Genomic DNA, 15085 nt, shown 5'->3' on the forward strand with positions numbered 1-15085 from the left:
TTGAATTAATGTAGGCACATTTAACCAATATGTTAGGAGGGTAACATCAAACGAGTTAGTGAAATCAGCAGAGAAGACAAGGCATTCATTCTCATGAAATTAGCTGGTCTCCCTTTTTTTTTTAAGTCAAATGTTAGCTATTAAAATTAGTAAGCTGAATCTGTTCCCCAACACGGCGTCAACAATTTTTAGTTTGTCATGGAAATGCAGCAGTTGAACCACGATAATCCACGCTTCAGACGAAAGGTCAAAAAGCTTCATTAGTCATTTATATTCAGTTGATTTTTTAATACTCAGCTTTCTAAATCCATTTTTAACAACAAAGAATTTGAAAATCAAAGAATTATTTGCTTAATTTATATTTCAAAGGTACACTCGTAATGCAAGTCGAAGGGAAAGGAAATCATAATTAACAATGAGGATAGAGATACGACTGCACCTGTGTGGACATGCTCTAATATTACTGTTATAAACACCTGCTGTGGAAATGGCCTTAAAGCTAAGGGTTTTAAAGCAGGTAACCTACAGATCTGAAATGTGAGGTGGCCATTGATGCACTACTTTAACAATTTGTTGGATTAGCTATGCATAAGTGTGATGTAGAATATTTTCTCATAGCAGATGTAGTATGTAAGAGATATATCTTGTCTTTCCCTTCCGTTTGAGTATCACCCATAATCTAAGAATTCATATTTTGTATTTCATTTTTGATGTTTGTAGGCACTCAGGTCACTTAAAAAATATCCACTGCCTTTAAGGAGTGGAAAGGAGTGCCGTATTCTGCAGAATTTTGGTACAAAAATTTGTGATTTGCTTGATCGCAAATTAGAAGAAGTTGGGCACATGCGTCCAGAAGGTAAATTTCTTCAATTCTACACAACAAAATTTTGTTCTTATACTTATATTGTGTACTTAATTTAAGATACACAGTATTGCAGAATAGTCAAATGTTCTGTTTACCACTTATTTAATCCAACCTGCTAAATTTTCTTTACTCTCACCTACTTTTTTTCAAGTTTGATTTCATTATACTGAGCAAATATTTCCTTTTTTATGGTAAATGATGTTCTCATACTTATTTTTTTTTTTTTTTTTTTTACATGTCTAGCTCCGTAGGACCAAATTGAGGAGCAAATCTCCAAGTTCATGGAACATGTCAGTACATGAAATTACAACATAAAAGTAATAACTAATAAACTAAAATGTTGATCAACCCAAAAAAGACAAGCAATAAATTTATAAAAATACAATTAACAATATAACATAAGACTTAGCTTAATTTTTCAAGGAACTCCTCGACAGAATACAAGGAGTGACCAATGAGAAAACTCTTCAGCTTTGATTTTAAAGCACATGGATTATTGCTAAGATTTTTGAATTCTTGTGGTAGCTTATTGAACATGGATGCAGTGGTATACTGCACACCTTTCTGCACAAGTCAAGGAAGTGCAATTCAAATGCAGATTGGATTTATGCCTAGTATTAACCAAGTGAAAGCTGCTAATTCTTGGGAATAAGCTGATATTGTTAACAAGAAACGGCAGTAAAGAATATGTATATGGAGAGTCCACTGTCAGAATACCCAGACTAGTGCACAGGAGTCGACAAGAGTTTAGCGAACTTACACTACTTATTGCGCAAACTGCCCGCTTATGAGCGAAAAATATCCTTTGAGAATCAGAAAAGTTACCCACTTGGCTGATACCAGTTTGTAAAAGATATAGCTTCATAGTGAATTTATACCTGCAGTCTCAGATTACTGTACAAAGTACCATTCTCTGAATTTCTTAAGAAACATTTAGCTGCGAATGCATATTTGAAAAAAAAATGGAGTTTATTGAAACTGGTGAATGTGTATGTCAAATATCTAATCAAAAACTTGTAAAATCGTGTCACCTAAATGTTTCCAGCTTTTTGGATGGGACTTGAAAACTGAGAGCTTCAGAATATTTCTTTCTATGGTAGAGGATGTGTGGAGTAACTAATTTGCAGGTGTAGTGGATTAACGTGTGCATGAAAGTGGTGGGAAAGCTTAGGATTTCATTAACGGGTGAAAGAACTTTTTTGCACGGGCTGTATGTATATTTAATATAGAAAAGTTCCCTATACCTCAGATGTGGAGACACTTGTGAGTCATTGTCATCATAACCATCCAGTGATTCAGCCTTCTGAATGCTTTGCTCTTGCAGCACTTGTCCTCCAATTTTCATAGGAAAGAGCACTTACGCCCATTTGCGTTGTTCAGCCCAGCTTTCTTCAGTTGCGTAATGAATGTGTGCCATGACCTTCCTCAAGACGACACCTTTTCCAGCCTGCCTACCATAATACCATATAACAAACCCCATGTGGCAGTATTTGTTCCAGTCCAGGGTAGTTTCTATCATGTAATTTTCTTAGAGGTGCTAATTACATGTAATAATCATAATGAGGGAGTCAGATTTTAACAAAAATTAAAAATTTAAGTTCATAAGAATAGTTTCTAAGATTATTAGACTCACTTGTCTCATAAAATTATACAGAGAGTGCTAATAACTAGGCTCTTGAGTACACAAAACACAAAAAGGATCATCATTATGCCCCAACTTAAACTCTTGCATTGCATACTGTAGAGGCATTTGTTGTGAACTATTCCAAATGCTATGGTTTGTCAAGTTCAGTCTAATTTTTCATATTTCAGCACTAGACCACCAGCACAGCAAAATGTTGACAAAAATATATTCTGAGCTCTGGGATCACTGCACTGTGTGTGTGTGTGTGTGGGGGGGGGGGGGGGGGGGAGGGGGGCATTGTAGAACATTATTTTTGCATTTTCCTGCCAAGCTTTAGCCAATTTTAAGTTGTGGCAAATTTTAATCCTTGTTGTGGTCAGTTTTTGCTCTCTCTGGCCTTTAAAATGTGGTGCTCTACAGTGTGGAAGTATAATGTAATACTTAAATCTTCATGTGATTCTAACCATATTAATTCATACAGTTTCCATGGAAAAACACACATCCTCCCATCTTCTGACTGTGTCAGTGCATGCATAAGTAGTAGCACCAGAATGATGACTGCCACTAGATTAATTACAGCACAAGAAAATTAATATGATCATTACATCTCGGAAACATTTTAAGAAAACATTAACTTTATTGTTTAACTATCTGAGCACTTGTGAGTAGAGTTCATATTATGGAGGCATATAGGTGCCACTGGGTGCAAATGATTGACTGAAAATAACATCCAAAGTAGAGGTCTGCAAGTTGGGTCATTTGCTCACTCGTATATGCCCAAGTGTACTGTGCACAGGCATGGAATGCATGATTATGAATACTTGGATCAGGCAGGCTGTGGTTTAACTAGGCACCGCGATGGAGCAATGTAGCACAGTGGTTAGCACACTGAACTTGCATTCAGGAGGAAGACTATTCGAACCCGCATCCGGCCATCCTGATTTTCTGTGATTTCTCTAAATTGTTTCAGGCAAATGCCGGGATAGTTCCTGTGAAAGGGCACAGTCGACTTTCCTTCCCTAATCCGTTGGGACCGATGACCTTGCTGTTTGGTCCCCTCCCCCAAATCAAACCAACCAACCAAGGCACTGTGGAGAGGGCAGATGCCACCCAGTCTGGCGCGTTCACCACTGCTGTTGTATCTTTTATAATACTAGTTCTTTGTGTCTGCAGGCTGGTGTTGCTTCTGATATAATCCCCCACCATCTGTTGGAACTACATTCAGATCAATGTAGTTATGCTGGAGAAGTACAGGGTGTCTGTAAATGTTTACCCTCTTAATAAATGGTGTAAATGAAACATGCATTATACCACATATGCCTCTCCTCATAAAGTTTTGAATCTTCCATAAACTGCCACTCCACCTGTTGGGGAGGGTTTCCTTAAGAAAATCACGGACTTCTGGAGTGCAATGAGGGGGAGCACCATCTTGCTGAAAGATGATAGTGTCTTGCATATACTATAGCTGGGGAATGACATAATTCACCAATGTGGTTAGGTCAATATATCAACTTAAAATGCTTTCAAGGAAGAAATCTGGACCAATCACTCAATCACACATTAACCCACACCACAAATTAATTTTTGAACTGTACTGAATGTGTTCTTGTGCAACATGCGGATTTTCTGATGCCCAAATCCAGACATAATGTTGGTTAACTGAGCTACAAACATGAAATGTAGCATCATCAGAAAAACACACACACTTCATGAAATCATTCTCCTCATCCATATAGTTCAGCATGTTCATTGTGAATTGTTCATGTTTCGGACAACCATCTGGTTGTAATGCCTGAACAATTTGGACAATGGACACATACAATTTAAGATGTTTGTAAACCACTTTATGTACTGTACTCTTTGGCACTTGAAGCTCCTGCAAAGCTTCTGTGATCAATTTCAAGGGCGAGCCTATGAATGCGGTTTGAACTGCCTGCACAATCTTCTCCAAAACAGATGTCCTGCTGCTACTTGTCCGTTTCTAAACTGACCCCACTGTGGAATAATTTCTGATTAACTTTATATCAGATGCTTTCTTTCTGCAGTGCTGCACAGTAATTGGTGACTTGGTTTTTGTTAGCTACACAACACGTTGAGCTTTCTCTGGGGGGGGGGGGGGGGGGCTGGAAGCCATTTTTATGATATAGCTCATACAGCACTCCTTGTGGCGAAAGTGTTGGGTGAGACACAGCTGTACAGAAACTTCATGGGTTCCTTTGTAGACCTGTAACAAAAAACGAATTTTACTATCATAAATAAAATTAATGTATTCATGGATGGTAGTGTCTAATTTTGACATCTTTATTTTTTATAAGAGAAAGTTGCTTGCTTTATAAAATAGCAAAGATTTGGAAACAGTTTTAAGTTTCACAGGAAAACTAAGTAACGACCAATTTGTGTAATGAACTAATGATGGGTTGGTCTTGGAATGAAAAACCACATTTCTGTTTTTTATAACAAAATCTGCTTTATTGATTCAAATTTATGTATGCAGTTTTACCACCTAAGAAATTAGAAATTGTGGCAGGAACAAAATGTCTCCAGATTAGTCTGATAACATTGTAATTACAATTAATTGTCAGGATATTGAGTCTGCTTCATTCACCGAGATAATGGTCTTTGCCAAAAATGAAATTTCTTTTGCTAGCCCATTTGAGGCTGGTACACTATACAGTCTTTTCAGCGAATTATATAGCTTGGGAAAGAGACTACTGTTACGCTTCCGCCTCTGAAGCGGATTGTTGTCACAACTATCCCACCCAGTTAAATACAAGTCAACCTCATTGGTCGATTGAGTATGACATGGCCCACAGTCTAGCTGCTCCAAAAACAGTGACGACACCTCTTTGATTGATGACAGCCCTGAACAAATATTTGCAGATATCACAAATACAGGGTACAATATTACTGTCTCATTATAATTTTGTCCTAGTTTACCTAGAACCGATATTTTGCCACAGACTTGTCGCCGAATTCTAAACGTCTCATCTCTCTCAGAAATGGATATCATTTGTAATAATTAGATGGACTGCCACAGAAATGTTAATATTCTGTGCAACATCTGAACTGGGTCTACATTAATTTAAACATATATCTGTTCTTTGGGGCCCTATATACAATGACTTTTCAGTTTATGCACCTATAACAAAACAGACTGGATTGTAGGATACTCAAAGCACATCTGTTGCATCTTTGAATGGCTCTAAAAATATCAAGAGCTCTTTTGCAGTGTTGTTGTTGTAACATGTAAGTTTATCAGAAATGCCCTTCTCCATAAGCCTATTCATGATTTTATTGTACTGCCTAACTGCAGACTGAGCATTCTGAGCAAGCTATTCCACCTAGCCTACATTTCTTGCTTCAAGCTTGTATGTATCAAATTCACATCATCAGTTTTCTTCATAAAGTGGGCAGTGTCCTTATCAGCATAAATCCTGGAATAATTTGTTATGTAATCATTTTTCAAATTATTGTCATCAAAAATGTCTTTCAGGACTGTGAAAAACATCTGTTTTCCCTAATGCATGCATAATGCTGAAATGATTTGTGTCGTGCATAAATCAGTGCCTCAGCCATTGACAAATGAAATGTTACTAAGATATTGTGGTTTACTCCTAAGTTAAAAAGTGTTTCCTCAGTGCAGTTCATAATAAATTTACCAGATATTTTTTTCATTTCCAGAAAAGTGACTTGCTTCCAGTAACATATTTTGCAGTGCATGATGATGATGATGATGATGATGATGATATATGCAGTAATAAATGGGTAACACCTTTTACAATATGTATCGGTCTACATATCCTCTGTATCTGCACATACATTCACACCTGGGGAATGCTGGGTAACACACTTGCCCATATTTCATTGACGTACCTTTCAGTGTTTCATGCTATTGTCATAAGATTAGGCAGAATGTTGGAGAAGTCCACATGTCCCAGTTACAAACTAATATTGACAGGCTTCTGGTATAAAGTGCAAAATCCTCCACCTGATATTAACGCAAATGGAAAGAGATCTCTGGCTCACAAAATCTATGCACTTTTTAGTAACTGTAGCTTTCACTGAAACTTCAGAACTTACACTTTGTCGTGTTCTGCAGATGTGCCTTCAGATGTATGGTGGTGGATGTGTAAAATAGGAGAGCAGAGCACCAGTCACAGTGCATATAACTGACATGAGTTCCATCCTTATCAGCCCTAATGATGATCTCTCCCAAACACTGCTATAACTACCATCTTGGATATATTCGAAAGCAAGTTTTGCATTCGCATTTTGCTTTGACTCACATTCACATGAGATGATCATGCAACAGAGGACTAAGTGGCAGTCACGTAGTTAGAGTAGGCATCAGGACATTTGAGCATGAGATGCTTGAACAAGTTTGAAGGAAGTAGAGTGCAGTTGCTCTATGCATCCAAAGTGGCTGTATTGACACGTAAGTTACAGATGCAGACCTCTTAATTCAAACAGAGATTATAAAGATTATAAGTCCATGGTTCCATTGAGCACTAGCATAAATGCCCAAAGTTTTGCACCAAATATAAAAACTATGAAAAAGATTTCAAAGTGGTGTTACACTACCTGTTCTTACTAGCAGAACCTTGGGCTCGTTTTAAGATAAAAATACTCATCCATTCCTTTGCACTTAATGGGGAAGGTGATCAAAGACCATAAATCTACTGTTACAGTAAAGATTAGTGTTGTGAAAACAAATGTTGTTAAAAACAAAGTGGAAGGATGGGACAGGCAGCTTATCATCTTTTAATTGAATGTTCCATGTTTGGCTCTTAGAACGCAGATAAATCCAGAATCATTTTCTGTGGTTTCAGAAGACACCACTGCACCGTTAATAACACAAAAAAACTTTAAATATTGTAAGATATCTTGGTATCCAACAATTGTCCTAAGACAAGTGAAACTTGCAGATTCAAAAAATTAAAACATTTTGTCTCTATCACCCACCACTTTTTGATACTCCTTCAGTCATTTATATTTCACTAGAACAATTATGGTTACATGAAGTTCTAATGAACATGGCATTAGTTAAGAAAATGATGAGAAATCTGTTTTTTGTAATTCATGTTTTGATTTTACATTAACTGGTGTTGACATTTCTGCTGAGGAATTGTAAATGTTTTATATGCAATCAAATCATGAGGTGAAGTGTTTTCCAAACTTGTTGCAAACGACTGTAATGCAGAATCAGGACAAATGAGTGCAACAGTAAGCCAAACAGTACCAGTCAGTACTTCGTCAGTTAACTGAAGATCAAAACATGTGCCCCGAAACATGGTCTGACCATGAAGAACATCAAGAACCTTAGCAGTATCAACATTCATATTATAGTAAGTTTCCACATTTGAAAGAGTCTTGTAAATCATTGGACACCATCGAAACAAATGTTGGTGAGGCATCTCGGCGAATGAGTGAGCAATGCAGTTGCTACTGAATATATGACAATACTTAAACTGTATGATATAAGTAACTGATAACAGACTCTGAATAATTTCAGCTGGCACAAGATACATAATCCCGAATGGGCAGTGTGGCCTGTGTTTAGCATCAGGTGGGACTACCAGTTGGAATGTGCCTCGCTTCCCTCTGCCAAGATCTCCATCTCCCCTACCTCGATTGTGCTCCCTGTGTCTTCTCATGCGCTCCCCCTTGGATGGTGCCCAGATCGTGGATTAGGACAAATCCCTTCTAAGGTCCTTAAGTCTTGATTACCCTCATGACTTATTGGTGTTAGTTATGTCCAGTTCTTAAAGTGTTCCTGGGTGCTACTGTCTTTTATACCGATGGCTCTAAAACTATGGATCATATGGGTTATGCTTTTACGTCTCCTCTTGATATTGAATGTCAGTTACTGCGAGGAACATGTAGTGTGTTTACACCACAGGTGGCAGCCATGATCAGAGCTCTCCATTTATTAAATTGGCTTCTCTTGCCCATGTTTTAATATGTACTGGCTCAAGCAGTCTCCAGGTTGTTGACTGATGCTATCCTTGCCCCTCTTCGGTCTGTACTATTTATGACCACCTCACTTACCTTCGCCGTGCTGCCTGGCCTATTGTCTTTCTCTGGGTCACAAGTCATTTGGGTATCCTGGGGAGTGAACTGGTCGACCATTTGGCTAGAGGAACACTTACTCCCCATTCACTTTGGTGATCTCAGGTGCAGACTTGTGGGTGCACGTAAGATCTCATCTCACTCAGAAATGGAACGACATATGTTGGGCTACGGCCCCATCTAATAAACTCCCCACAATCAAGGAGACTTCCGCAGCATGGAGCTCTTTCTTCTGCTTCTGCTCGGAAGAATCCACAGTCCTATGTCCTCTCCTCACTGGTCAAACCAGGTTAACTCATAGTTATCTTTTGTGTAATGTGTCACTCCTACATTGTGGCTGTGGAGCCTTACAGAAAGTACCTCATATCTTAGTGGAATGCCCCCTCCTTTTGGCCTTCCATGCCAAGTAAGACTTCCGGACTCATTGCCTCTAATACTGGAGGACAATACATAAATGGTTTGATTCTCAGTTTTTCTCCATGAAAGTGGTTTTTCTTCTTGGTTATAAGATTTTAATACCACTCTGGAGCAGGGACAAGCTGGTTGGGGATAGGGCGTTTCCCACTGTCTGTGAGATCCCTTATCATCCCTCCTTGGCCAGGCTACTCTTTCATCTCTCTTTTACTCTGTTTTACTCTGTTTTAATAATTTTTATATTCAGTTTGCTTCCTTTCTGCTACATCCAATTTTCTATTCTGGATGTTTCGCTTTGTTGAATAGTGGGTGCCTTGACTTTAATGGATCCAGAGGTGGGACAGCTGTGGGTGGGACATTTCATGTTGCATGCTGAGACCCAGGCATGCACACCTGCTGACTCTTTCATCTGCCTTTTATTTTTGGGGGTATGAAAGTTGTCCATTACATTTTTAGTCTTCTCACTTTTCCTGTTAGGAGTATCCCGACTACATCAGAATACATTCTCGGTGGATGTCTCTACTTCCAGATGCACCACTTTTGGATCGAGTGACTGATGACCTAGTTGTTTGGTCCTGTAACCCCCCCCACCAGTCAGTCAACCAACCACTGAATATTTGAAAATACTTTAGATGTAGTACATGAGGATTAGACCGATAATGTTTGCCATATTAGATGTGGAAAACTGTGTAGGAATTAGACAGGCTACTAGGGAGTTTAGGATCAACCTTATTCCCAGCATCTGTGCTGAGGCTGGCGGCCCACCTTAACATCAGGCGGTGACTCTTCGTGGTGCAACAGTTCTGTACAACACTGTCCAGTGCACTTACATACCATTCAGTTGCTCAGCCACTAATGGAATGGCTTTTCATTGATTATCTGCAAGCAACAAGGCCTTACGGAGTTTGTGTGAAGAATTGCCTTGTAGAATTGGGTGTGGCATGTGTCAGTGTTTTACTCATCTTCTCCCATTTCCTTATTTCATTTCAAGTTGCACACAAAATGTACACAGCAAAGCAAGTGTACAAAATATGCAGGACTCCCTCACTCCCCTCCAACAACAGGGAAAACTGTCATTCTGCTGTGTACAAGATCATGTGGTAATGGCAAATGAACACAGGAATCATAGGCAATGAGGCCTGCTGAAAACTCACTGTGACACAAAGCAAGTTGTCACCTTGCTGTCAAGCCAGTCCCATACAGATGTAGGACGAAGAGTGGCTGGAAGTGGGAGACAATAAGCTGCAATCGATAAAATCATCAACCCGGTCAAGGCGTACCTTATACCAGGCACTTCATCAGGATAAGATCACTCTAACTTACCACTGAATGGGACACCATGCTTTAACACAGCTACATTCTGCAGCAGGAAGGTCCCGCAATCTGTAGTGTACAAATCGCGGTGGACCACATTATAAGTGAGGGCATTTTACATTTTGACATAAGGACGGAAGGAAACTTAGATATCTGCACTTCATTTTAGCTACAAACAAGTACTAGATGTGGCAGTTAAATACCAATACTTTTCTCCTTCAAGAGTAGCCACCATTAATTTCATCTTTCTGTCTGTTTTAGTTTGCTTTAGAGCCTTGGCTGTAGAGGACACTGTCCTGTAGTAGAGCTGTGAGCATGATGAACTTGAAAATCAAATAGTGCATTAACCTTAAATCCCTCATGAAATTGAAGTCACCAACAGAATGTTTTCATATGTTAAAGGTGGTGTTTGGTGATAATGCTACGTCATGTGTGTGAGTTTTTGAATGGCACAAATTGTCTTGAGAAGTTTGGGAAATGGTTGAAGAGGATGAACATCCTGGTCAAGCTGTGAGAAAGACCTGAAGCAAGTATTCAGGAAATTAATGTAATTGTGCAGAATGACTGAAATCTGAGAATTCAGATGGTCACAGAAATATTGAACATAAACAAATAGACAGTAAGGCAAATTTTGCATGATGAATTAAACATGACAAAGGTTTGTGCAAAACTGGTTCTGAAAAGTCTCTCTCAGGAACAAAAAGACCATCAGAAGATGTGAACATCTTAGTGAACAACTGGTCTTACACATGTCATCATTTGATGAAACATGGATCTTCCAGTATGACCCAGAAACAAAGCATCAATTGATGCACTGGAAGACTTCCACATCGCCAAGAATGAAAGCAATGTTGATCCTTCCCATGTTGTGTTGTCATGACTGAATGGGTGTCTGAGAATGAAATTGCTAGTCAGAAATACTACAAAAAATTCCTAATGAAACTGACATAAAGAGTAAGGAAGGAAAGACAGGATTTGTGGAACAACATGTAGATTCTGCATCAGGATAGTGCACCAGCTCACAATGCCGTATCTGTGAAACAGTTTTTAGTGGACATGCACATTCCTGTGCTGTAACATCTGTATTCACTAGATCTGGCTTTTGTGACTTTTATCTCTTCCCAAAGTGAAAAGTGCAATGTAAGGAACACATTTTTAGTCTGTTGAAGAGGTGGGAACAAGAGTTGTTGAATAGGGTGACGATGGATGATCTACAGCTAGTGTTGCCAACACATGATTATTTTTTCTGTCAAACCAACACCCAAAAATCTGTCAGAATGAAATATCTCCATATTTCCTTGCAAAAATAAAGAAAAAATAAAACTTATTTTAAAATATTACACTCAGTACGTTTTTATGCATCGAGCAAACATTTAAAAATCCGTCAGAATCAGATCTCCGTATTTTCTTGCAAATAAAAAGATGAAATTAAAATTTATTTTAAACAATATACTCAACGGACGGACAAAAATATAAAAACCCGACAAACTTGGACAAAATATATATTATTATATAACTACATCACATTTTAATGGAACAGTAACAAGCAAATTTAAATATGCTTCACTAAATTTCTGGCGTGCAGTCACACACATGCAGCTTCTACTTCTAATATTTTGGCTGTATAACATCCAGTCATCTTCAGAATCAGCCAACAGACAGTTGGCTGGACATATACAGCCAAAATATTAGAAGAAGAAGAAGAAGAAGAAGAAGAAGAAGCCGATATTATGTGCAGCACGCCCAAAATTTAATGGAGTAGTCATTGTGGCACGAAAACGTGAAGATGCACAAATTTAAAGACATTTACTCTCCTATGTAGGTTAAAATAATAACAGTTCATCCACATCGACCTCTGCATCTTCTTCTCTTGACATGCTGGATTGTTGGTCTCCTCAGTACGCAGCCATTGTGCCAATTTGCTTCAAAGCATGCTCCGGTAAGATGTAATTGTCAGCACTTGTTCACACGACTAAGTCTGGCCCACATAGTGAGAACTGCATTTACCATATTGGTTTTAAGTGTATTTTTGAGAGAGGTTTTCGCATTGTTGAGCATGCCTCAGCATTTGACCAAAGTAACACGAAACACATCATTGCAAAACCTGAGAGCTTCTGAAATGGACGTTGTGGACTAGCGTCTTTATATGATGCAATCTCTTACCAAAGTTCTACTGTATTGTTGGCATTTTTCCATTAAACAGTAGTTAATTTTGACCACTGAAACAAAAATTTCTGTTATTTCTGTGTCAGGTTATTGAAATTCCTGAGTTAGCAAGATTATGCTTTCTTTCACCACCCTCAAACACTGTTCTGGAGCAATTAGGCACACTTTTTGCAAAACCTTGACATTATTCAGCAGTCGGCTCTAGAGCTCCTCTGATAAGCAAAGCAAAAAATTTTCTCATCCACTGTGAAAATATTTTTTGCTTTATGCATTCATTTATGCTCTTTTATCGTAAATACCAATTGAACCTCTACTTCTTGGCTGAGATAAGTATTAACAGATTTGTATTTTCTAATGTCTACTGTTAGCAAATCCCCCTTATAACCAGGGACAACAATCTGCCTCATAAGACCTACAATAAGAACAACTAAGTCTTGCAGTAGCTATAAATAGTCTGCTGTACTTGATTGGAATGATTTATTGACCTTTTGACATTCTTCTAGAATTGGTCGAAAAAACAGAAGAAAAGCTTATTGATGGCATCAGAGTACATACTATATAATAGTTCAGCCGTGTAGCACGTAGTCCAGTGTCTGGATATTTCAAAATGTGTCTGTAGTTCAAGCCACTGACTTAAAATGCGATTAACAGCAACTTCAGTTGATAGCCATCTCGTATCTGATTGATGTATAATTTTAAGGGATTCAGTTCCATCATTTATTGCTTTAAATAACTTCCTATGCAGGGCTTGTCGAGAAGAAGTTTTAGAAAACCAAGAATAAGTTTCGCAAATTAAGAACTCAGGATTCCATGATAGCACTTGGGCAGCAGAGGGCACTGCTAAATGAACTGAGTGACAAACGCAGGGGATCAATACAAGATTAGGGACCTTACATTTCAGTTTCTGGTAAACCCCATTGTTAATACCTACCATTACTGAGGCATTATCCATACCAATTCCTCTCTTTTCTTTAATGTCTAGACCATAATCTGAAAGTAATGACTTTACTGTGGTAACAATACATTCAGCACTCCCCTGTTCTAGTTCAACAATTCCTAAAAAGGTGGAAATATCACTGCTTTGTTGTTTTGAAAAATATGCAATGTACACAGCCAACAATTTGGTGACAGAAATGTCTGTAGATTCATATATAAGAAAACTGAAATGTCCATTACCAACAACGTTCTGTAGTCCTGATTTAAAGTGCTGAAAGAGAATGTTCCTGATCAAAGCACTGATCTTTGTACAATGTAGCCATAAAAGAGATCCGTGGTCAGCACTTTGAAAAAATTTCTTGGTTGGACCTGAAAGATAATCAGTGGATCTAATTGTGCAGTGATTAACTACAAACAGTGTAAGAGTAGCTTCGGCAGCTGCACATTCATATTATATTTGATGGACAGAAATGGCAATGTTGACTGTCATGGAGATGAAAAATGTTCAGCTGCTTTTTCCATGCAGAAGTAAATCTGACAAACGCGCATTCAGGTTGCATTGGAAGTATTTAGACAGTGCAGTACTATGTTCCCTGGGCACACCTATAACAACTAAACCTTTTATTGTTTATCACTTAACCATACTTTTCTAAAGTGTCATACATAAAGCTTGACATTCTTTTAAGAAATGTTCAGTCAGTCGTAAAAACAAACAATAACTCACAACAACACTGTAGTCTATAACTTTGGAACACAGCTTCCCAGTTATGATCAGTAGCAGCCAGCAGCAGCCAGGAGAATTTGTGCTCTAGTGATTTGCTTATGTTTGTTGCCAACAGCGCAGCGTACCATTAGCCAAAGTTGACAGTGTTGTCATCTTCTTTGTTGCTGAGCTGAGCTGTCTGTCACCTTCTGTCTTTTGTTGCGCTACATTCATTGTGATTTTTATGAAAATGAATGATGATGCACTTTCTGACTCATCGTGGGGGCTATCTTCTACTCCATTTCGGAAAAGAAAGCCGGTTACCAGGGGCTAATGGAAGCTCAAAATGCAGGTTTCTGTTGCCTGCACTGGGTGCTTACAATGCATGGTGGTGGAGTTTGTTCTCCCCTTCTCCCTTCGCAACCCATCACTCCACACAGCATAGCTTGTCGGCTCTCCCCTCTGCTCGCAAACCCTGCTTGACAGATGCCAAGCTACAATTCGCGAGAAGTACCGTACACTAATGTATTGTGCTCACTATCCAGAATTTGCGAGAAGCATATTTTTGTTAGTGTGCTGCTGGTGCTAGAGGCACATATCGTATATTTAAAGCCGGTTCAAATCCTGGTGGTGGGTGATACTTTTGCTGCCAGTATTTGGATGGCCAGGGGAGGAGAGATGGTAGTTTTAAACTTACTGATCATCAGTTTCTGCGCCAATGTCCTGCATTAAATTCCAGACATGTGACACTGTTGATGGTGATTTGTCAGTCAGATGGTGATGTTAAGCTCGGCGGCCCCCTTGATGCTTTTCGAGAGTATTACGCTATATGCCAGCACAGAGTTTCAACCTTTCCCTCCTCATCCATAAAAACACAAACATGACATCACACAGTACCAGTACTCGTCGCAGTCATCCCCTATGTATAAAAACTAGCTTGACACTTTGTAACAGGTCGGAGGAGGGCAATGGCAAACCACCTCCACTCGGATCC

The 15085-nt window shown here is 38.8% G+C and overlaps 1 protein-coding gene across 2 annotated transcripts in view; it reads left to right on the plus strand.

The window, feature by feature from the left end:
• Positions 1 to 15085, plus strand: part of LOC126183503 (crossover junction endonuclease MUS81) — a 201216-nt gene that overhangs the window by 37912 nt on the left and 148219 nt on the right. For both annotated transcript variants that reach the window (XM_049925547.1, XM_049925548.1), the window contains exon 2: positions 721 to 856. In XM_049925547.1, coding sequence (XP_049781504.1) covers positions 721 to 856 — 136 coding nt within the window. The remainder of the gene's footprint in view (positions 1 to 720; positions 857 to 15085) is intronic.

Source organism: Schistocerca cancellata, chromosome 4 (assembly GCF_023864275.1).
Source record: "Schistocerca cancellata isolate TAMUIC-IGC-003103 chromosome 4, iqSchCanc2.1, whole genome shotgun sequence".
NCBI lineage: Eukaryota > Metazoa > Arthropoda > Insecta > Orthoptera > Acrididae > Schistocerca > Schistocerca cancellata.